This window comes from Mytilus californianus, unplaced genomic scaffold, assembly GCF_021869535.1.
Source record: "Mytilus californianus isolate M0D057914Y unplaced genomic scaffold, xbMytCali1.0.p SCAF_15, whole genome shotgun sequence".
Lineage (NCBI taxonomy): Eukaryota > Metazoa > Mollusca > Bivalvia > Mytilida > Mytilidae > Mytilus > Mytilus californianus.
In genome coordinates this window covers 14,111,781-14,138,172 of record NW_026262637.1, presented here as the reverse complement: position 1 = coordinate 14,138,172, position 26,392 = coordinate 14,111,781, and the positions used below count along the sequence as shown (strand labels likewise).

At 31.3% G+C, this 26,392-nt stretch overlaps 1 protein-coding gene across 1 annotated transcript; it reads left to right on the top strand.

Annotated features, from left to right (window-relative positions):
• Positions 1 to 401: 401 nt before the first annotated feature.
• On the top strand, positions 402 to 26,182 carry LOC127725981 (chitin synthase chs-2-like). The gene is made up of 8 exons (XM_052233280.1): positions 402 to 532; positions 16,038 to 16,191; positions 17,735 to 17,779; positions 17,843 to 17,999; positions 18,273 to 18,473; positions 20,534 to 20,928; positions 23,809 to 23,973; positions 25,970 to 26,182. The coding sequence occupies exons 1-8, from the start codon at positions 402 to 404 to the stop codon at positions 26,180 to 26,182; spliced, it is 1,461 nt and encodes a 486-aa protein (XP_052089240.1).
• Positions 26,183 to 26,392: the final 210 nt, after the last annotated feature.

The following is a 26,392-nucleotide window of genomic DNA, read 5'->3' as shown; positions in this document are numbered from 1 at the left end:
TCATACATAGTCATTAGAACACTGTACCCAACTTTTCATGCCGCTACACATTCCGGGCTTTGATTGTTCAACTTAACAATAATCATATTGTTTATAAATTTTATCCTGTGTTTATTTCATTTTATAGAAGTATATTACATTGCATCTCAGGTTTCGTCACTCTTACCTGCGGAATAGAATAACATTAAATAAATTTAAATGATGTTCCGTTGCTGTATCTCGAAGTACTTTTTCATAGATTTGTAATTGTTAAGTAGTGTATTGAGTATATTGTTATATAATGATGTTTTCTTTAATATGCAAGTCCTAAATCCATTTCTTTCAGTTCGAATGTATCTATATGAAATACTATTATAATTAAACTGATATAAATATATTCTGTCTTCAGATTTATGTTCAGAATGGATGCAAAACAGAATACGTCCAAGTCAATTGAAGAAGGTCACACTAGTTCTAGATCATCATTGAATGCTTCGAAAATTTCAAATCTAAGTTTGGGATCATCAAATAGCAATAACAAAGAAATACCAAAGTAAGTCTAGAAACATTCGCGCCAAAAAATTTGTTTTATGATCTATTTGATTCCATTACATATGAAGAATTTGAAGACAGGATCAGAAATTTCATAGTTTTCATTTAGAATTATTGACAAATTATCGACGGGTGCCACATGTGGAACAGGGTCAGTTTTTTTATGTTGTGTATTGTGTACTGTTGTTTGTCTGTTTGTCTTTTTTTCTTTGTTAAACGTTGTCAATTTATTTTCGACTCATAAGTTTGAATGTCCCTTTTGTATCTTTCGCCTCTCTTTTATAGACAAATTGATTTGTTTAATATAAATAATATGTATATATATCATAATGCTGTTGATGTTGAATTTTAAAAATTTGAGAACTCAAACTATCATACAATAACATTAAACTATCATACAATAACATTAAACTATCATACAATAACATTAAACTATCATACAATAACATTAAACAATGACTACAAATCATATGTTTGATTAAAAAGTTTACTTCTTTTCAAATGTATGATCTTTTTTACCCAAATCACCGAATTGAGGTAGAAGTTAATTAAATGAACTGACACCGATATATCAATTGTCAAAGATAAGTCTGAAGAGTTTACGCTTCTTGAATAATAGCAAATCAACAGAAGTGGTGACATGTTTAGCTTTTGTTTTAATCAAAAACTAGCAATTACGAACTGGTTTTATATACAACTTTCGTATGTGTAACACAAACCGCTCAGTTTTAGACATCTTGAAGGGAAAAAAAGATAAACAAAAATGTTTCTGGAATCAGTTAACTGCCGAATTCGGACCACATAATCATTCTATTATAACAGATATTAATAACTGTACATCCTGCAGTTAGTGAGGAGCAGCTTAGCCATATATCTTATGAATTTTAGTAAAGAAGCAAGCCTAATTCGTATTTTCCCCACCCAAATTTAATCGTCAGTGTTCGATAAGTAACACTTTTAAGGCGTTTAGAAGTACATTTAAAATATTGGATTGATGTATGAATGTAAACAAGAGTACCATAAAACAATATCCCGTCTGTAGTGTTTAAATTTGGTTGTGAAATAGTTAATGGTCAAAAATCATTAAAACCTACAAGTATCTCATTTCTAATAATCTTCGAGCAAATTGAATGGTACACATTATGTGTCCTTACTCGGAAACTATCACAAATGGCGTCAAAGATAACAAATATACTGTGATTCCAAATGATAACCGATTTCGAGTATTTTTCGATGTTAGGGTGCATATTACTAAAAACGGCAACATTTTAATTTCAATATGGAAACTTGTAAAATTAAAATTGATTAATGATTTTTAAATTGTAATTTTCATCAACGTGAAATCTTTATAAAACTCCTTTTTAAAGATATTCACGTACATGTAGTTAAAAGTGGCATTCTAAACGACATTGAATCTTTGCTATTCTGTGCTTTGATCTGTGTCTCGCTAGACTTTTTCGTGGTATAAGATTTTACGATGCCAAATTATAATGAAAGTACAAAAAATGTATGTTCTAATATGACAATATTCTTTAGCTTTGTAGACAAAGCCATGTTTTAAATTGAATAAAAATGGCCACATGCATGACTTAAAAATTACAATTATATTGTCAGTTGTATTTTGATCGGCACATGATATCATGTATTGAGCAAAATGTAAAATAACAAAAATACCGAACTCCAAGGAAAATTCAAAACAGAAAGTCCTTTATCAAATGGCAAAATCAAAAGCTCAAACATATCAAACGAATGGAAACAACTGTCATATTCCTGACTTTGTACAGGCATTTCCTTATTATAAAATGGTGGATCAAACAAGGTTTTTTAGCTAGCTAAACCGCTCACTTGTATGACAGTCGCACAGAATTTTGACATATGAGCTGAGTATGAGACGTGTTTCTAACTTGTGGAATCAAATTGCATGAACTTTAAAGTACACAAACGTTGTGATGTATCTTTCATTATGTTTATGGTGGAGAGTTGTTTCATCGGCAATCATATCATATCTCTTTATTTTATATGCCTGATTTACTTTTTGTTGGTGTTTTAAGCATGACTCTGGCAGTTGCGTTTCTTATTTGGATTGTTTCACATTTTCCATGCAGGGAACCTTTTGTAGCTACAATATTACGGTTTAGGTTTTGATCATATTAAAAGCCAAAAAAAAAAGCACTACAGTTGTTTGCATCCTCGTCCATTGTTCTCTTGTGGATAATTGTCTCATTTGCAATCATACCATATTGTTTTTATATTTAAGAGTAACGTACAGGATATTTGTGAAATGAACCTTAAAACGTTTTTTTTGTTGTAACATGGTTCCGATAAATTTTATAAAATCAAATCAGCCCCGAATCAGGACCTATAAACACCAATTAAGACTAAATCACCAGCAAAAAAAAATATCTCATAGGACAACCTTAGTAACACTAGGTCATTCATGCAATATATCACCTTACAAAATCTAGTTTAAGTTTTATATGTAAGTTACTGACCTGCTGTAGTCTTGGTATTTTACAAAAATCTCTCAAAAAAGTAGTATCGTAATCTGTTTTATATATGAATTGTTATTTTGAAATAAAGGCAAAAGATTATTTTCTGAATGCAACAATAAATTACACATAGCTTGCTAGAAAACCAGGTTTAACCCACCATTTTTTGGAAAATGCCTGTGCAAAGCAGGAATAGGACAGTTGTGTTCCTTTCGTTCCGTTGGTTGATAAAGTCCAACTATGGGTTTAATCAGTTTTATGGACCTCCCCTTTTTGATTTTGCCTAAGAGTTCGATATTTTTGTTATATTTTTTTACACAAATGATCTTATTCGTTTGATTGACCCCTGAAAAAGAGATGATCAAAAACAAAATGTCAATAATAAATAAAAAACACAAAATTGTTGAGATGGGAAATAAGTTCTAAATACTAAGGGTTTGTATTTGATGATTTCAAGAAAGTCTTTTGATATGAAAAAAGTCAACCTGTAAAATTGTTTAATATTAACGTTCAATGTTACATTATATTGGGTTTATCTCATATTGAGATATAGAATAAGATGTGTTATAATTGCCAATGAGACAACTCTCCACCAGAGATCAAATGGCATAGAAGTTGGAAGTATATATTGAAAAAGGCAAAATATACCGGTATCTCTTTTTGTAAAATATTTCGAAGGTTCTACTTTAATGTCATTACAAGTGAGTTCTTAAATTATATAACTTTCGCTCATTCGTTTGTCACTTATCCAGTTATCTTGATTTAAATGTAATCGGTTTAAAATCATACATGTGCGTACATGAGGTGAAGGTTTAAATTATATGCATGTAAGTCAACGAAAACGCAGAACTTTATCATATTGGTAGGTTTGCATGACTTCCAAAATTCGTCATTTCATTTGGTATTAACGCTACACATTTTTTACAGACAAATCTTGTCATTCACGTTTTATCATAAACATTGTGAAAAAGATGATGCATTTTCTGTGTAAGTATTGTACTACCCCATTGCCAAATTGCTTCTGATCTACAGAAATATCTATTTTTAACTATTTCCGTGCCATTCTTCGTTTATTTCATTTATCTTGTATTCGTTTCATCAGATACTATTGGTTTTATAATTTTATAACATTTAGTTGATTGAATTTGTAGGTCAGGAAAAGATCAAGAAGATGAACATTTACCATTATGTTCTGCAGAAAAATGTTTGAAACTACTCTTTGCAAGTTTCCTGGTTGTAATTGTATTAGGCAGTGGATATGTAGCAAGAATAACCCTTCATTTACTTATTTGGCACATTGGTCCACCATCTGAATTCAACACGACATCAACTCTCTTGAATACATTTGGTGGTTTGTTGAAACCCAACTGCTCCGGTTACCGTTTGAGTAATGCTACAACTCGTTCTAGGCATGCAAATAAAACCGGTTTTGACGAGAATTGGATCTGGGCATTGTATTTTGTTATTATAGCACCATATGTTTTGACCTTTCTGTCCAAAATTTGCAGAATATGTTTCAAAACGAACATAGAAGTTAACTTTAGAGTTTTGAAATGGGTAAGTACTTAATTGATAAAAGCGACTGGGAAATACACTTTCATATACAATATTTCTGTTATAGAGATGAGGTTGAAAACTCTGTAGTTTTGCGACTAATAAGAATCTAGGGAAAGTTGTTTCGTGTCTGACGAATAAATGTTCATATAAAAAAGAAGGTGTGGTATGATTGCCAAGGTAGGTAACAACTATAGGTCACGGTATGGCCTTAAACAATGAGCAAAAACCATACCGCATTCCAAGCCTTAAAGCCCCGAAATGACAACTATAAAGCAATTCATACGAGAAAACCAACAGCCTAATTTTTGTACAAAACAAAATACAAAAATAATATTCAGCAACAAACGACAACCACTGAACTATATGATCATGACTTGGGACAGGCACATTCGAAATGTGGCCGGGTTAAACATGTTTGAAGGCGTCAACCCTATTTATCTGTATCGTTTAAATATTTCCCTCCTATGCTACTAAAGTCGCACAAAATTTCATAATTGAAGATTTATTTATTGTACTACTTCGTAAGATAGTTTTATACTTATACTCTTCGATAAATCAACAGTTTCGATAATGAATATTTTAAGCAGCCACAAATTAAAATTTTATCTATATCACATATTTGACAGCCTAACGCGTTCTGTGTCTTATCAAAAACATGCATCAAAGCGGACGAATGGTAAAACAAACAAGAAGTGTTTTATTCACAGAAACTCATGGGAGAAGTATACATATACAGTATGATAAATGCTTTGTGCATCTACTACGTGATATGGTCGTTTTCTGCAACTTTGTTTCGTTATAAATCAGAACTGGTAAAGAATGATCTCCTAAACAGATAAAAAGTCTTGATGTCGTTCGTGCCTGCAGAATAAAACTTGTGATTCAACCTGTGATAACGAATTATACAATTCATAATGACGATTTTAATTCGTGACCCGGACTTTTAAACTCGTTATCTAGATAAAAATAAATGGCCACGATAATATTCATACAATTCACTTTTAGTACAAACTGTTTTTTTTCAACCACGTATTTGTTGTATTTACGCTGAAAATAATCTCATATTTCCGTACATCTTCTTTAAAACTTGTAATGCTTTTATTTTCAAGGGGAAATAAAAGCGGTTACCAAAATTATCAATCGAATGTTCTTTTTTTTATGAAACTAGATGGATTATGCCAGTAAAACAATTTGACATTGAAACACATATTTACTCATATGCAAAAATATGAACGACAAAACATGATTAGAAAGAATAGGTTTACAATCAACTATGATTATCAAACCTCTCATTTAATTCAAAATACAACTTTGTAGGTTATTATCTTCGAAATGTTCCATTCCATTGGACTCAGCATCATGGTTTTTCTCGTCTTACCTTCGTTTGATCCAGCAACTGCGTCGGTGATTTACTTGACAACTGTTATATTCCCACCACTAATCGATGTTATCGACAAGGCATCTATTTGTTGTCAAACAAGGAAGAATTCGGTTGGTAATACAAATAGCCAGAATTTTTCTACTTTGTGCTGCAAAATTACAGGGAAAAAAGCTACTGTCGTAGGCATAATTTTGTCAATCACAGGTTTCATATGTCAAATAACAGCTTTAATACTGTTAGTACTTTACATTAACGGTGGATTATTGTCGAACTATTTGGTACTGTCAACAGTTTTGGTTTCTTTCAAACATTGGGAAAACTTTATTGGTCTAGGAAATGAGAATTTTCTGCAAAAATTAAAACTCGAACTCCATAAAGGAAGAACAAAAGTGACATGCATTTCGATTTTTTTTAAGATAATCGTTTCATTTTTATCAGTCATTGTTATATACGCAATACGATCAGATAATTCAATGACAGGAATTCGATCTTTATTCAACTTTGGTCTATCAAAGTTGGGAGAGTTTGAAATTGGATATAATGAAAGTTGTCAAAAACACGTTCCTTTTATCCTTTGTATGATTAACATCGTATGTGAATACGTATGTTACAAAGCAGCTAAAACTGCTTGTGTTATAAATTGCCAGGTTGTCGGTTTCACTATACCAATGTTCATTCTTCCACTTGCAACTACTAGTTCACTTCTAGTGCTTATGTATTATCCCGAGGTGTTAAATATCAGCTCATGCGACATGGTGTTTTCAAATTGGTGTTTGACTGGTGCATTACATTTAGCGGAGAAGTTTAATTTGTTGGTGTTTGCATATGTTTGTTTGTATGTTTCAATTATTTTAATAACAGTACATGTATGGCAAAATGGAAACAGACTTGGACAAACAGCAAGGTAATATTGTTGTTTTGTTTTAATAAGACTTCATTTGGAAATAACTGTTATGAACAAACGAACTTAGTACATCAATACCACGTGAATTTAATGAACTTTCTATTGTCTTTAAACTTTTTCAGATACGTCCCGAACACTCGTAACTGTCACTCGTGTTTTAATAAACTTTTCCCTATCTTTTAAGAAATAAGGATATGTAAGAATCTAGTCATAATATATATAGTTTAACCCTTTTACATATTCCTAAAATAAAGCAATATTGATTTAACAACTGTCATATAAGATTAGATTGGAAAAATATTATCTATTCAAGTTTTGTCTAGTTTTTGTCAATGACCAATTTTGAAGGAAACACATATTTTTCGTTGTTTTAGTTTGCTAAATGACAACAATCTAACTGCCAGCAATCATAGTTATGTCGTTGTCCGTATAGAACAATTTTTTAAAGTAAAGAAAGGAAATAAAAAAAATTCTCCTTCTGAGTATTATTTTTGTTTGAATTAAGGGACTAATCGGGAATAGACAGCAACTGCATGACAACGACTTCGAGAGGACAACATACAGTCTTTAAAGGTGTCTATGCAGTTTTATCTCAAGCTTTTGAACTTTTCGAGTCTAAAATGAAAGTATTGAATAAAGGAAATAAAAACTATAAAATAAAATAAAACATAGAAATAGTGTCGCATGAACTTCTTTCTATTTTCATCAACTTTTATTGTTTTGCCGTGGTACCTAACGATATGTGTATAACTTGGAATTCCTTTCAATTTAGGGTTAATCAATGTTGATATTCTTTTAGGATATTTGTATCACCTTTCTACTGCGGAGTATTTATGGACTTGTCCCTTCTACAAAACCGGAGAAGAAATGACGAGGAATATATCATTGAGGTTTGTGAAATTTCGTTATCCTATGATGAATTAAACAAAAAATCAAGTATTATTCAAAATGAGTTGAAATTAATGATTCATTAAATATAAACGGTTTTGGTCTCTAAAACCAGAACTCTTGATGAGCGTAAAATTGTCAAAAACTTCTTCTTTGTGAAAAGCAATGCAATATAAACAAAACTGGGTATGAATCAATTTTTGGGGTTTATGTTAAAAAGTTTGAAATATTGAATGCCGTCCATCAACCATCATGGCTACAATGACTAGAAATGAACATACTGGTACAAGCGAGTAATTGACGTATGCACGTATCGTGAAAACAAAAATCTTGCAGGGGCAAACATGCTCAGAATGCCAAGATCTACCGAATTTCCATTTTTCAAATATGAGCAGATGATTATCGCCCCTCATAAATAACAATTTTCAATACCAATTTTAATGTGTTTAAGGAGGCTCGGGTGTCTTCCTCCATTTTGGATTTCGAAGTAGCAGATGACGTTGGTCTAGATATTTCATGAAATGAGCAAATTTTGAGAGTAGTATGTAATTTATGTAAAAGACTTTTGATGTAAACATAGAAAATTGTGTGTTTTATCACAATTACGGCTGTAATTTCTCACAAACACCTTATTTGTGTTTGATTAGATTTTTTTCAACTTTGCCAAATAAGGGGAGATAACTCAGATAAAGTAATTTTTATAATAGAAAGTGTTGTGAATTTACCTATTTTGATATGTAGCAAGAAAACAAGTTCGGTGACCCCATTTTTTCTTTTTCTTATCTGAAAGCATTTTATAAGAGCTATCTTCTCACATTTTATCTGAAAGTTCTATCAAGTAGTTTTCTTTTTATCACACAAAATTTGATTTTCCATGCATAATCTATACAAAATCTGACAATTTTGCACAACCTCTAGCGTGAAAAAAAGTTCGGTGACCCATACTTTTTATTATATTTTTGAAAAAAGCATGATAAAAACTTCATTTTGACAAATTATCAAAAAATTCTATCAATTTTAATTAAGACGCCCCAGCCACCTTAACATTATCTTAATACATATAATATTACATCGATAGAAATTTTAAACAACAAAAAATGACAAAAATGTAATAATGAATGAAACATAGATTTTAAGAATTGTTTCTTTAAAAACACATTTTTACCAGTACTGTCGTAATTTGCCTATATGTATTATCTTGAAAAGTATAATGTGCAAAGTAACTATAAACAACTATTTATAATGATTAGAAGCACAAGATGTACAGAAATGCCAAAATTACTGAAACCATCTTTAATGGCGATTTGAAAGATAGTAGTTTGCCTATTATCGTGGAAACTATTCTAAAAGACAAAAGCTTAAAAAACGACCTGATATGATTATCAAGGCACAATTTACAAATAAATCAAATGACCATAATACATTTTTTGCTGCTTATAAGTCAAGAGTAATCCTTCAATATAAAATAAAGGACTATGGTATGATTGCCAATGTGACAAACATCTACCAGTAACCAGATGAAGTGGAAATAAGCAGTTATAAGTCCACAGAACAACTAAAAAAAAATAAGCAAATGTAAGCTGACAAAATGTAAAACAGTTCAAACAAAACAAAACTTGATTGCTAAATGTAAACCTTTTAAAGTAAAATAAAAATCACATTGCCAATTGTTTACCAGGTTAGCGATTTAGAATTATTGATGCCTTCTATTTTGTTTTTATTCATTTTTTTTATTGGAAGTTTTACCTTATTTCGTGGCTTGTATCTTATTTTGTATATGATTTATTAAACTGTTTACTTATGAAACAATATAATATTTCTTCCTTAACAAATTTTAATCACATCAGTAACGAGTTTTAACATGCTTACAGGAATCCAAACCCGTGCGATCAAAAGGAAAGACGAAGCTTTATGCTTGCGCAACTATGTGGCACGAAGAGGAGTTTGAAATGTTACAACTTTTGAAGTCTATTTTCAGGTTCTAAAAATAAATTTCTGTTTCCATGCTTCACTGTTATCATATTAAACTCACATATATATATACAAGTCTAAATTGAAAACAACGTTCAAACCTATGATTGCGTTGGATAAAAACCGCAATTTTTATACGTGTGCATGCAAAACAAATTCCTTAGTAGAAGGGTCTAAATGCAGCACAAACAACATTTTCCAAAAGACCAAAAAAGTGAAAAAGTATATTTTAACAAAACGCATTTGACTAGCAGGTCGAACAACTGATGTTCTTAAACCCTGCTGACTGCCATTGGCGATTGCCAAATAAACGGATCACAAGATGTAACGAAAGGATCTTATAATTAATTTATTACCAAACAGAAAACAATAAACTTGCGGAAAAGATGGTATTCCGCAAACATGAGGTGCAAAATTTTGTACACCATATCCGGATTTCGACAATTAATGTCTCTTCAGTGATGTTAGGAATCGAAACGGTATTTGGAAGGCCATATAATTTACCTCAATTTAGGATAGACTCTTGAATTTTGAAAGAGTCGAAATAGGTTGAACGGATCATATAAACCCGAAGGCAAATATAATACAAGCCCAAACGAAAAAATATAAACAAGTCTAAATTGAAAACAACGTTCAAACCTATAATTGCGTTGGATAAAAACCGCAATTTTTATACGTATGCATGCAAAACAAATTCCTTAGTAGAAGGGTCTAAATACAGCACAAACAACATTTTTCAAAAGACCAAAAAAGTGAAAAAGTATATTTTAACAAAACGCATTTGACTAGCAGGTCGAACAACTGATGTTCTAAAACCCTGATGACTGCCATTGGCGATTGCCAAATAAACGGATCACAAGATGTAACGAAAGGATCTTATAATTAATTTATTAAATATATATCAATGTGTTGTCCGCAAAGATGTTTAATTACTAATACGAACAAACTTATTTTTTATTCATCTATTAAACTATTATAGGTTAGATATGTGGCAATTTGTTAACAATATGCTGATTAAGAAAGATGAAATAACTAAAGAAGACAATTTCGACATGGAAGGTAATTACTATACCGGATTTTGTTTTCTTCGGTATAATTGTTTAATCATTTCCTTACCGTGTTAATACATATCCCTACAATAGACTTCATGCAGTACCTGGAAAATTTAACTCAAAGTAACAACACCTAACTTTTCCGAATCCAGTTTTCTGACATGCCTTAATCAATACTCAATAATTTTCAAGCATATTTTTTTGTTACATTCACAGATAGAGGAAAGGTCAAAATTCAAAAGAGATACCAGGCTTATATTGTTGTACGTCAGACGCGCGTTTCGTCTAAGACTCATCAGTGGCGCTCAAATCAAAACATCAGGAAGATCAAATCAAATACGAATTGTTCAGTAGGAAGATATTTTTATCCTCCGTCTGATTTTTTCGTATTTTTCGTTACATTTAGGAATTACTGACAGTTGTTTAACTCTTTATTGGAAACAGAAAATTTTCGAATAGAATATCAATCGCCCCTTTTGATATTTTTATGGTAGGATAGATATAATAAATGCATTTTATAATTTAAATTTTCTATTTTGATAATGTTTTTCTGTTTTCAATTTTGTATTGATGTCATAAATGTTTGAATTATTTTATTGGTATTTTATGCCCACATTTTAATCAATATCTTTTGAATGTGCCCTTTGGTTGTTTAAAAAAAAAACTAGCACTATCAAGTTGTTCGTAAGAATCGTTCAAAAATGGGATATTATACTTTCAAAGCCAGATAGATATAACATCAGACAATCCTTGAGGTTTCAGACTTTGGACAGGAAAAATAACATGCGGTGATGCCAGATCATGTTTTTCGCCTTTTTTTAATTTAAATATCTCAAGTTAAAAAAACGTTATGCTCGTGCATGTCCACACTATACAGGTGTCATTAACAAAGTAGTGATTCTAACACGAAGTTGTTCCAACATAATTATGAGGAAGAACGACTGTGATCGACTTAACTTATGTTTTGCGGATACCATCATGCATTGGTTGACCGAAACGAAGAGTTTGAGTTTCAAATCACATGCGGTCGTGGTCTTAGATATCTATATTTCAGAATAGTCGTCTGATCTGTAAATTTACCGATTTGGTCCTTTTTCTGATTGTAACATTTTGACTGAGTGTGGATTTGCATGGAGAGTTGTGCAAACATATCAGAATATGCTTACCCTGTAGACGCGCATAGTCTAGCTTCTTTGAATTCATGCTTTTCCCTCAGTTTCTATTTTTATCATGATATGTATCTTCTTATTTCAATCTCCATATCTAGATTTGTCAATCATGTTAATACAATTATATATTTGTATCCATCAGATATTCATAAAAAATATGGTTGTCGGACATCGGTATTTATGTTTTTACTTAATGTTGTCTTAATCCTGGTATCTATGATGAGTTTATTTACATATTGGCATTAGGGCTTCCTAAATCTTGCATGTTAGTGCAAAACGGCAAAAACTATCAAAAAAACTTCATTTTGAGATTTGTCGTTAATGTTTAGATATGAGCAACATCCTAACCCAGAAAATGTTTTGCTACAAAACGTATTTTACAAAGATGTTAATGTGTATAAAATATCGTTTTGGGTCAAGCTGCTCATATATATTTTGACAAAAAATACGCGTAAAATAGCTTTTTTTCGTAAAGGACATGTTTTTGACGTCAATGTCATATAACAAGTGACCTTTCTAAACTTAAGTATTCAGATTATATTAACCAGTTTATTTATCAATGAAATTACAATAGTTTTGAAAAGCTTGATTAAATTTACTATTTTTGCAATTTTATGGACCAAATTATCGGTTTCATCATACCCCCTCAATTTTTTTTTTGAATTTATGACCAACATTTAGTACATATATGGTTATTTTTCTATCATATAACTTTGACGCATCCCTATAAAGTTGTGATACAAATGCTCTTGTATCGTTTTAAGAATTTCATCCCGAAACTGAGAAATTAAACTTGACATTTAATTTATAAACGATATCAATTTTGTCATAAAAAGGATAAACTACTTACTATTGTGTCATATAGAAACTCGTTTTGTAGTATTTCATAAACTTTAATATTACATCGTCATATTTTAATCTTTATTACAGTTATCAAAATTTAACCTCAAATTCAAGGGTTTTGTACCATTTTTTACATGTACCAGGTGAAAATAAAGTTAAGAAATTCCTTTGAAAATTGATGATCGATTAAACCTACGTACATGAAAAGTAGCTGAAAACTTCCTGTCTTGTCACTCCACTTTAACGTCTCTAAAAATAAATGACTATACATTTTTTATTGGGGAAACATTTGTAGCCCCGGCAATGGTTTACTGAATTAATACTACATGCATTTTAATATTGTGTCATAATAATCTACTTTTCTGTACTCGATTAAAATCAATTTAGCCGATATTCATCAAAATATATTGACACATGTTCTCTGTTTAGCTCATATATTCTTTGACGACGCCTTTCAACAGAAAAAGACTGGAGGTAAACGTCGAGATGTAAATGACTATGCTCATGCCTTAATTGGAATAGTAAGAAAAGCTGGAAGGTAAATTTTATTTTATATCCACAAGGACAAAGAAACCCATTAAACAAAGTTTCCTCAGTTGCGTTGTACAATATCATGCACACGACAGAAAAAATAGCGAATTCAAGATATTAGAATTTGTTCCGGTTACTCATAATGTTAAGGTAGTTAGCAGTGGATTTAAGATGCATATAAACTGTTTCGTCTTTAAGTTTATTCTTTCTTTTAAACTTTTCGTCTGCTTATCAAATGGTTAAACTAGTTATGCCCAAACACGCATAGACCTTATTATTAAAATGATTTAAAATTTTCTCTATAGGCAAATTTGAAAATTCACAGGCTTCAATAGCTAAATATAAGTTAACTATAATGCTCTATGTTGAATGTTCAATTCAGTGTATCTGCACATGCTCAACACAACAAACCAGTACAAGTCTGAAATTGGCACTTTTTGTACTCGAATGAACTGATATTAACTCAACCATTTTGAATTTGTCTGAATTTTACTTCATATTACTTGACTGTAGTCTGAACTGTACGAAACTATATGAACTTGTACTCGACCGTTAACTCGACCATACTTAAAAGTCTGAACTCATACTTTACCAGACTGAAACAGTCTTAACCCATTCTCGACCTGTACTCAACCAGTTTTCGATCATTTCTAATGTCTTAACAATACTCGACCAAACAACTCTAAGGTCTGAACCATACTCGACCAAAGTCTAAACCTTACTCGACCAATAAACCTCTACTTTTTCAATCTTTAATATATAACCATCATCTATTAATTCATAAACCACTTTTTTATCTTGAGTTAGTTCCCTCTAGTTTTATCTTGTTTTCAGTTATGATACCTCTTGGTCAAATTTATACCCAAGGGAAACAAACCCTGAAAAAATACACTGTAAATAGGAAAAAATAAGATAGATAGATAGATTAAAAATAGGTCGAAAATTGTTAAGACTTGGTCGAGTATGGCTCATACTTGGTCGGGAAAGGTTCATACGGGGTCGAGTATGCTTCAGACTTGGTCGAGTATGGTTCAAACTTGGGTCGAGTATGATTAACATTTTTTAATATGGTTTAATGATCGGGTCTGGGGTATAAATAGCAGAAAATAAGAAAATTAGTGGAAAATCTCTACAGGCTTCATGATTCAAAAGTATTTTTATGTTTGAATAATAATATCTAGTTCTACTTGATATTATTCTCATAAGTGCAGTACATACTTATGACAAAATATTAGTTAAAACAGATTAATTTTATAGATTAGCTGTTATACAATATATCCAAAAATAAATGAAAATCCTACCGTTTTGCTGATTACAGACAAGATACAATCTTCACATAGATCCAAGAATATACGCAACTAGATAAAGTCCTATATAAATACAATAGACCTACTAAGAATATTTATAGTATTATTTAAAGACAACCCCGGTCATTAAGAACTTGTCGAGTAAACGTTTGGTCAGTTTAGAATGGTTCAAACTCGAGTTGAGTAATATTGAGTTCAATTCAGACCAATTTAGAATGATCGAGTAAAAATCAGTACAGTCAAGTAAAAAAACTACCCATTTCAGACTTTACTGGTTTGTACTGACATGTATATGAAAATCATCCATGCCATACTATCATTTTATAGATTCAAACTATTTCTTCAATTCAAATATGCACAATATTAACACCAATTTGTATATATCTAATGTCAAAGAACTATTGTATTGGAAATTTAATGTCAAGTAAATTTGTTATATATTAGAAGAACTGGAACTTCATGTCATAAAAACTATATTTCCACATACAAATTATATCGCATTGCATTAAATGGAGTCAAATTCATGAAAATAAATATTCAGGTTATGACCGTGCAGGAAAAAGTACAAACTTATGCCTTTTAGAACTGTTACATTATGTTTGAAACTCGCGACAAGGTGAACTGGGGACGGCTTATCTTCTAACAATAGTAAATGAATTTTAGTTTTAAAAAGTCATTTTTATCTTTACATCATCTGAAAAGTCTGAACAATTTTTTCAGTCTTTCATTCGATTTCAAGATTAACCACTTCGGTTACAGTCAATTCAAAACTGTTCAGCTTTTCAGACAATTCAGAAGGAGGGTGAAGTGTACAGGTAAATAAGGATCTGCTAATCTATCCGGATAACCTGGTTTGGTGCGGTGTTCATGTTGGTCGGTCGTTAGTTTGTGTTTTGTAGTTGGTTTGGTCGTTTTTCGTTTTTTGCCATGATGTTGTCAGTATATATTCAACTTATGAGTTTGTAAGTTCCTTTGGTATATTTTGCTTCTATAATTGCAGATATTTTTCTTAACTGTGGATAATTTCTTTTCGTGGAACAACTTAAGGACGAGAAAGAAAATATTCTATCAGTTTAATCGACACTTTTAAGTATAATAGTAGAAACCTTGATGATCCCGAGTTTTTTTTATAAGATCAGTGTATTTATCCAAAAGATCTTCATCTCTATTAAGCAAATTATAAAAGTCAATATTTTAAGTTTTTATACATTATATTATTGATTCAAAATTGACTAAAACGAAAACGACGATTTAAACAGTATGTTAATGTTTGTGTATATGTGTTTGTGGAAAGTCTTAAGTTTCCACCACGGTTCTATAAAAAGCGCATTTTGGTGCGTTGAAGCATCTCACATGCTATTGGTTTATTATCTATTAAACATCATAACTTTGCATTTGTTTTATTTTTTTGTAGATTGGTATATAATGATAGTCTTGAAATTAAAGATTATAAAAAAGAACATACACCATATGGTGCTAGACTTACCTGGAAACTACCTGGCGAAAATACTTTGGTTGTACATCTGAAGAATAAGAGAAAAATAAGACATAAAAAAAGATGGAGTCAGGTAGAATAATAATTGTGTTTGAATAAACAGAAATATGGTGTATGAGTTTAGGTGGTAAATCAAGTTTTTCGTTACCACAATTTACTTAAAACCTTTACTAATTTTTTTCACGGATCCAAAGATTTGGTTTGGAAGTTTTGGCGGTTTGGCTGTATCTGTAGAAAACGTATTACATAATGGAACGCACATCCTAATTTTTACAGTGATGCTATTCACCGAGTGTGTAAAAATAAGATACAATGCGGGTAAACTTATTACAAATTTGAATAAAACTTATTTTAAGAGGTTACAAATTTAACACTCTAATTAGATCTGTGAATATTTTTTTATCGGTATAAAATATGAAAACAACATGTTATAAATTTCATGCATTCAGAGCGCTTTTCTGGATTTACCTTCATCAGGAATGCTCAACTGCGAATATTTGAAAGCCAAGGATGAATAAGAACCAAATATTGATTTTGTTATCAATAAATTGAAACCTAACAAAAAACAATCACGATCCTACATTCTGTAGATACCTTTATTTTGGAATTGCACATGGTCATGTTTTTCTGTGACTATTTATGACGTCTTTACAAAAAATCCATTCATTGGATATCTGTTATCATGCTGTTACACCAAAATCACAGGTTAGGGGGAGGGTTGGGCGCCTGCAAACATGATTAACCCCACCACACTATTTATATACCTATCCCAAGTCAGGAACCTGTACTTGAGAAGTTTTCGTTTGTTGCTAAAACCATATTTGTTTTTCGTTTACTGTTTTGTACATAAATTAGGCCATTTGTTTTAGTTTGAATTGTTTTATATTTGTTATTTTGATGCCTTTTATAGCTTTCTGTGAAGTATGGGTTTTTGCTAATTGTTAAATGCCGTACGGTGACGTATATTTGCTTACCTCTATGTCATTTGGTCTCTGGTTGACATTTGTCTCATTGGCAATCATACCACATCTTTTTATTTTTATATTTCAATTTAAAAAAAGGAAGTAAATAACTCCAATTAGATGTCATTGGATCACTTGGGTCAAGATTGACTGATGCATCCTTAGGATTGAACGAACAATTTGAACATGTAGTTTACCGATATGTTTTACGGTTTCAGAGCAATAAAGATAATAACAAAAAGAGTGCGTTAGGCATTCAACCACAGCTTATATAATTCAAAGTTTGCTGTTGTGTTAAAAGATAATAAATCTTCTAATGAATACACCAAATCCACAGAGAATTAGCACATGATAGAATTGGGTCCGGTTTTATGAGTCTTTCTGTGTATAATGTCTAAAACCGAAAGTTAGGTAATCTTGAAAGACATAATATGATGTAAATTGAATACTTCAAGAAAACTCTGCACCCTTTACATTGTTCTGTCATAACATGTTTGGTATATCAACGACACAATACCTTGTTCTACATAACTCATATTGTGTGTTTTTGTTATTTATTTTAACACACTTATCATTTGATGTCATCTTATTATGTGCACTGACAAAAGATCCACTTTATAAGCTAAGTTGAAACATGCACATGTTTATTTACAGGTTATGTATATGTACTATATTCTAAAATGGAAGTTGGAGCAAGAGGTTAGAAAAAATATGGTAAATTCAGATCTTGTTAAAAAAGAATTCAATATTCAAAAATTTAAGAAATTGGAAATGCAGAAATTGGCAGAAAATTCCTATATTTTGGCTCTTGACGGAGATGTCGATTTTGAACCGGAAGCTGTCCTTAGTTTAGTCAGACGAATGAATAAATCAAATCTTGTTGGAGCAGCCTGTGGAAGAATTCATCCAATAGGATCAGGTAGATAGAATGTTAACTTTATATTATCAAAATGGATTTACGAGGTTAAAATATCCTGTTTTAAAGGAAAAGGAATTAAAACAAACAAACAAACAAACAAGCAAACAAAAAACACTCCCAAACTTCTTATATTTGGAAACAAAATATACCTTTTGAAAATTACTAAATATTTGTTCTACTTAGTTGGTAATTAAATTTGTCAGATGTGTAATTTCAGAGCTATATAGACTGGGTATTTCCTGTGTCGTTTTAACTTTTGATCTTTATCATTAGGTCCAATGGTGTGGTACCAGAAGTTTGAATATGCAATAAGTCATTGGTTGCAAAAGTCAACAGAGCATGTAACTGGATGTGTACTATGTAGCCCTGGTTGCTTTAGTTTATTTCGTGGGGCGGCAATTTTAAATCCTAATGTACTCGAAACATATACAACAGTATCGAAAGAACCGAATGATTATATACAATATGACCAAGGTGAGTTATTATGGTAATATCATTTTGGGAAAATGTATCTTAATTTTCAAATAAAAAATTGATAATTATAGCAGTTGATATTAAACGTTAACACCAAACAGAAAAAAAGAATTTCTCATGAATCGAAATGTTCATACCAAAATTAATCCCAAAAGGGTAAAGAACTTTGTACGGTATCAAGTTAGTGCAGCATGATGCTTCTGGCAAAATATTTAAGGACCCAAAACTTATTACAAACTTTGATCAAAGTATATCAAGCACATGGATTTTGCTTGAGTGAGCGTCATTCCTTAATTTCAAATAATTTATAAGTTATATATTATGTAATGTCAATTAGACAATATCCGTATTTTCTTGCCAGTACAGAGCTCCCTCACTTGGAGATATGGAATCTTTATGACATTACTCCTGTGCTTGAAGATGTTATCTAGAGTGGTGTTGTTGGTTAGATACATATATTGAAGCATGTTTCATAACATTCGGGCATTTATGGGATGTATAAGCGCGTTCAGGTTTGAGTTGTGTGTGATCTACGAAGTTTAGGATCAAAGATTATAACTCAATATAACTATGATTTTAAGATAACATTATTTCCGAAATAATAGTTTCTGTTTACGAGACGATGAACGTTCAAGATTACGTTGTGTCTACTTTTGTTTATGATGATGTCAAAACAACGCAAAATGTAAAAAAGGATAAAAAATATTATTAACTTGTTATCCAAATGTGTAAAGGTCATTGCATGAAGCATCCAGTAAAATGAAATCCTATCGAACTATACCAAAGCAAATGTGCCAAATCTGGAAATGGTTGTATATGATACATATTTTATACTAAAAAAGTGTGTATATGGTAAAGCTAGCTATTATACAACGTACATTATTTCGTCAGTTTCATACCATATTTACGTCTGGTCGTCGAAGCCTCGGTGGTGATTGGTCTAAGTAGTTCATCTACAGTATTACTAGCCTGTGACCACTAAGGTCGTGATTAAACTCATCATAGATACAAGGATGAAAAATTCATACGCCAGCCTCATCAGCAGTGAAGCTCAAATAAAAAAAAAGTTAATCAGACCAAATAAAGTACGAAATTAAAGAACATTGAATTCCGAAAGGTTTTGTCAAATACAGCTAAGGTTTTCTATTCCTGTGGTAAAAAATCTTTAGTATTTCGAAAAGTTCAAAGTTTTGTAAACAGTTAATTTATAATTATGACCATATCAATGACAAAAGAGAAGCGTAAGATACCAAAGGGACATTCAAACCCATAAGTAAAAAATAAACTGACAACGCCATTGCTAAAAAAGAAAAAGACCAACAGAAAAACGAGAGTACTCTAAACACAACATAGAAAACTAAAGACTTGAGCAACACGAACCCAACCAAAAACTTGGATTGATCTCAGGTGCTCCGGAAATGTAAGCAGATCCTGCTCCACATGTGACACCCGTCGTGTTACTCCTATGAAATACGTTGATACGTTGAATCAAGTGATTAAACATCACATAAGAGCGGAATAGTGATTGACTCGTATATAACCCTTAGACATCACCAAATTCTAGTCCATCGGCCATGTAATTTTCTAACCCTAAAACTTGACAGAATGTGAAACTTTAAAATTGAAACACAATTTGGATGCCAGTATATACAGCACAAACATCGAAAAATTATCAAGCACGAAAAACAACACGTATAACCGATAATTCATGTCAACACCGTAGTGCGTACTACTGAGCAGGTGATACCCCGGGTAGGAAACCTTCTGTGAGTTCGAATCCCGCACCTGGCAGGTGGGTTGTATTTCAATTTCAATTGCCAAGGATTACCAGTTTCACGCCGAAGGTTTACGATTCTTTCCGGGTATGTGATTCAGAATCTTATACGTAATTGCAACTTCAACTGAAAAATGGCCATTCCTTTAATTAATTTGTATTTCAATGTGTGCTGTTGAAATACAACGAAATAATGAAAAGTTGTACCTCTTAAAAGATAATAACAATGGAATTTTATTGTGTTAGAAAAATACAGATGTTGGAGATATTTGATTCTTTTTTATAGGCGAAGACAGATGGTTATGTACACTCTTACTGAAACAAGGTTGGAAAGTTGAATATTGTGCAGAGTCTGATTCTTACACATATGCACCAGAGGGATTTTATGATTTTTACAAACAACGTCGCCGATGGACACCTTCTACAATGGCAAACATACTTGATCTTTTACTTGATTACAAAAATGTTACGAAAAACGAGAATATATCGTCTCTTTATATCATCTACCAAGCCTTGCTTTTTGTGTCAACTTTATTAACACCAGGAACGATCTTCATGATTATACTAGGGGCTATTATAGTCGGCTTTGAATCTATACCACCTTATCTTGCTCTGATTTTGAATCTCATCCCCGTGGTTTTATTTCTGATAATGTGCTTGTATGCATCTTCTGAAAGACAAGTAAGTGTGTAAGAAAAAAGGCTGAATAATATGGGGTATGCTATTACATCTCTTCCACTTTAAATTAATGTGTATTACAAAACTGTCAAATATATATGTATAGAACGTCTATAAAAAGGACAAACCAGAGAATTTAATATGTACAGGATCGTCTAGAATAGACGATACTGCACAGATAAGGAAAAATTATAAAAGTGTAAAGATTTGCACAACGGTACTAATATAAGATGGTAATATACAAAGATGATGTTATAAAATCGTGTTGACAAATATTTCGGCTGAAAAAAAAAAACCTTCTTCAGTGTCAATAATTTTTACAATACTGTATTGTATTGTATTGTATTGTATTGTATTGTATTGTATTGTACTGTAAACACTATTGACACTGACGCAGGCTATTAATTTTGTTGAACCGTAACATTTGTCAAAACGATTTTATTTTCATTTTTCACTTACTTAATTTTTGTGTTTTTTTATGAATATACGAATCTGTACACAACTCGATTTAACATACGTTGTTCGACCTGCTAGTCAAATGCGTTTTGTTAAAATATACTTTTTCACTTTTTTGGTATTTTGGAAATGTTGTTTGTGCTGTATTTACACCCCTCTACCAAGAAATTTGTTTTGCATGCACACGTATAAAAATTGCGGTTTTTATCCAACGCAATCATAGGTTTGAACGTTGTTTTCAATTTAGACTTGTTTATGCTTTTTCGTTTGGGCTTGTATTATATTTGCCTTCGGATTTATAATCCGTGCATCCTATTTCGACTCTTTAAAATCCAAGAGTCTATCCTAAATTGAGGTAAATTATATGGCCTTCCAAATACCGTTTCGATTCCTAACATCACTGAAGAGACATTAATTGTCGAAATCCGGATATGGTGTACTAATATGTGCACCTTTTGTTTGCGGTATACTATCTTTTGCGCAAGTTTATTGTTTTTTGTTTGGTATTAAATTAATAGTTAAGATCCATTTTGTTACATTTGGTGATCCGTTTATTTGGAAATCGCCATGGTAGTCAGCAGGGTTTAAGAACATCCGTTGTTCGACCTGCTAGTCAAATGCGTTTTGTTAAAATCTACTTTTTTACTTTTTTTGGTCTTTTGGAAAATGTTGTTTGTGCTGTATTTAGACCCCTCTACCAAGAAATTTGTTTTGCATGCACACGTATAAAAATTGCGGTTTTTATCCAACGCAATCATATGTTTTTTTTTTCAATTTAGACTTGTTTGTATTTTTTCGTTTTCTATAAAAAAAAATTTGCAAACTGTTGAATTTCTTTTGGTTGTTTTTCGGTTTTTTTGCTATGGCATTGTCAGTTTGTTTTCGGCATTCAGTTTGATTATCCTTTTGGTGTCTTTATCTTCTCCCTTTCTGTTAAGTTTTCGTTTAAAAAAAACAAACAAATGCTGCATTTAGAAAAAATATCAGTTTTGGAAACTGTGTCAGTTTAAGTTTAATGGTATACAGATACACTAAATCACATTAAACAGATCGATTGTGAAAAAACAAGCCAATTTAATTTGAAAGAATGTTTATGATACAAGAGATCTCTCAATATGAAGAACAGATTTTGTATTATTTCAACATTCAAAGTAAAACGTCTTTCGATTTATTAAAGAATTTTACCATTGGAGAAAATCATATAAATGTTTTCATTCCACAATAAATACCTCAAGATAAATTTACGTTTTGACTAAATTGCTAGTTTTAGTAAAATAAAGGCAAAAGTAGTATACCACTGTTCAATAGTCATAATTCGTTTAAGCAAAAACAATTCTGGGTTATAAACAAAAATTGAGGGAAACATATCAACTATAAGAGGAAAACAACGGAACAACAGAAATACTGAACTACAACAAATACATAGTAATTTTTCTAGTAAAATTATAGACTGATTTTGTGCAAAACCAATATTGTAGAAGACTTCTATCATTTCTCGAATAGAAAAAGGTCAAACAAAACAAAAGCAAAAAAGGTGAAAATCAGAGCTGACTTATAACTGGCAATATATCTTGAAATATAAATAGATAAAGTTAAAATAGTTGTAGAAAGTAAGAGTTTTACTGTCTTGTTTGTGATTATAAGGTGCAAAATAATGCCTGCTAGAGAACCACACGCCTGTTTGAATTTGGAGGCACATAGGAAAAGAGCGTTATTAAAGTGGAATTCAGTTTATTCTTGTAATTGCATTATAATAACCAAATTTTCAATCACATTTAATATGCTTTATGTAATACATGTTTATTAATGTTAGTTCATAAGGAATGTGAACGGAATAAATATATACAGCACAAATTTTAATATCATAACTGTAAACTTTTTATAAAACAAGTAAAAAAAGTTACTGCGTCACATATTTTAAAAGTAAGTCAATATCATTCAATTGTAAAACCGTCAGTAATGCCAGAACGCTCTTGCTTTGTCAAAATCAAAATGACAGCCTGTTAAATTTGTCTTTAATGTCTGCTTTGAACAAAATTCAGAATTCAGAATTTCCTATTAGAATTTAATTTGATTACATGTACCACACGTCATGATCTGTGTGCATTTTAACATCAGCGGAAATTATGTTATAGAGGAAGTCTAAATAACTCATTTCCTGAAAAATGGAGCATTTGAAAAAAAAGGTTAACGTCACATGTGTGTTTTAAATTTTTCAACATTAATTTTACATCTTGCTTACATTTGGTGTACAGATATCAATGAATATAATGCCTTCCCATCTAAAGATGAGAACAGTAAATGACCTTAAACATGGTAAAGGAGTATTGCTTGCTTGCTATAAATAAAAGAATATCAAGTTTTCAACTGTTGTGTAACCTGAACATTACATTTTAAAATGGAACTAGCTTGAATAATTTGTTATAGCTTCAGTATGCAGCAGTTCTCTCCTGTATATATGCAGTGGTAATGGTGATTGTACTTATTGGTGTGATACAAGATGCTGCAGATAAGCGTTTATGTTCAACTACCACGATATTTTTCATATTTGTCGCTGGTGTTTTTGTTACATCTGCAATACTCCATCCAAAGGTAAGATTTTATTAATTTTAATAAATGTAACAGTGAAAAAAAGACATAATAAAAATGGAAAAATTGATAAAAACTTTAAATGTAATTAACAGAAGACATATATGATTAAAAATCAATTAGACAAAAAAATGTTTAACAGATAAAAACCGAATCACATTTGACCCAAACTGCATGGGCTGATTTTAGAAGGTACACTTATACATTTGAGGATTAACAATAGTTTGGATGCTCTTTATGTTAAACATGATTATCAATAGAGACATATTTTCGAAATTTTAGCAATTTCTTACAAAATTTGCGTCTGATGCTTTTTAACTCCTGTTGGGGCGAATTTAAAATCTTCTGAAACTGAGAACACAATTACATATAAAAACATTTACATTAGCTCCCAAAACTAGGTCTTATAAAAAAATCAATACTAAGAGATACCCATTTTCTACGCAATATACATCAACCATCAGCCAGAACAATACGTCAATAATATGTACGCATTGCTTGGTTATGAGGACAATGTCTTGCTTGTTGTCACTGAGTAACAAGCTGTTGCCATAAGTGAATACAAGGACATAGTTGGTATGGAGGGGACAAGATCTTTTCTTTAATACAGATAGCCAGTTGTGTGAATTATTAAGAAGACTATCTTAAAAATTCTACATACACAAGAAGGCAATCCGGTAACAAAAGGGAAAAAACAAAACTATTTCATGTAATCAGTACATAATGTATGAGAAGGACATTTGTATTGTCATTGCGTTATTATAATATATGCCATTAATTTTTAATCACAGAAACACTAAAATTACTGTCCACCAAAATATTCATAGATGATGAAGACAACGACAGACCTTTACTTAACATTTGTTGCGTAACAGAACTATAACAATGGTTATTTTTGTGTGTAGATTATACTTTTTTACACCTTCCGTTTTGTGATCTGTTAATTCAAAAACATACTTTTAAAATGTCCACGACAGAAAAATAACGATATCTTTATTTATATTCTGTTTTGAGTTTTCATGCAAAATCGAAGACCGCGAAACAATGTCCTATGTTGCAGTTGACTTAAGCAATAGACAAAAAGTATTGTGTCTTGAATGACCTACCGAACTTTGACAGGAAAACTGTCAATCCTAGTCAATAAAGATCAGAGTCGAACGCATCTACCACCAGCAGGGTCCAACCTCAGTGTTGATAGGTTTTTGATCACTGTAGAGGAACTACTTAGTCGACCAAATGGCCACTAAGGCACCATCTATGTAGAGCAGTTGTAACGATAGGTCATAAAGGCTCAACGTATGTAGAGCAGATGTAACTTATAGGACAGCTGATAACAACTAACAGTGCAATAAGTGCTGATAAATGTTGAAGAGAAGTCATTTTGAATAAAACATATACCGACGAAATTACTAATAAATGAGTCATCGCTTATCTGAGAAATATCCATAAATAGAACAAAGGAACATAGATAACGGCGAGCTAAGCCACTTCTACATTTGATTGCACCAATTGTTTTTTTTTTTATTGAAATATTTACTTCCCTTCTCTTATAAGTTCGTGTTGGCTAATTGCTACAAACATTCATAACATTTGGAGAAAAAAGTTTCAAACAGCAGTATTAAATACAGTTTGATAGGAACGGTCATTTTGATTTCAGCTAATAATGATTGAATTAACAATAATCAAGTACTTCTTGATTGATCAAACATTTCGTTTTATGCAAACCAGAGCATGTTCTTATACAGATATATAAAGTGTGTATGTATGATGTACATTTATCTAATACAAGATAACAATTTAAGTACAATGTTGAAAACATTGCGTTCATTCAGGTATAAATGATTTAAGTGTATGAAGTAGAATAGCAGCGAAGCTTTGTGAATATCACAGCAAGTCCTGTATTTGAACAAATAATAAAAAATGAGACTCAAAGGGAAGCAAACGATAAAATTCTAAGCGAATAATATCATATCATTAATTCATTTATACTTTTTCTCAGGAATTCTTCTGTTTGCTGCATGGTGTTTTGTATTTTGTTGCGATTCCATCTATGTCTATGCTTATGTTTTTGTACTCTATTGGCAACCTGCATGTTGTATCATGGGGAACACGAGAAACAAACAAAGAAAATACCTCGACGAAAGCTAAAGCCGAAAGCATGAAAAATGAAGAAAAAGGATATTTTTGTAAATTTGGAAGTTTCATGAGGTAAATTAATTCATTCGAATCAAAACTAACACCTTAATTGATACCTGCACTTAGGAAAAGTACTGAATAGGTAGCTAAACTCAAAGATGTCACTTTAATTTTGGAATATAGAGCAGCGGTCTTCTTTTGCTTTTAGTTTTGTCCGGTACGAGTAGTGATTTTGTGTAGCGAATTAATATACCATACCCTTTCATTTCCCAAAATAGGTTTTAAC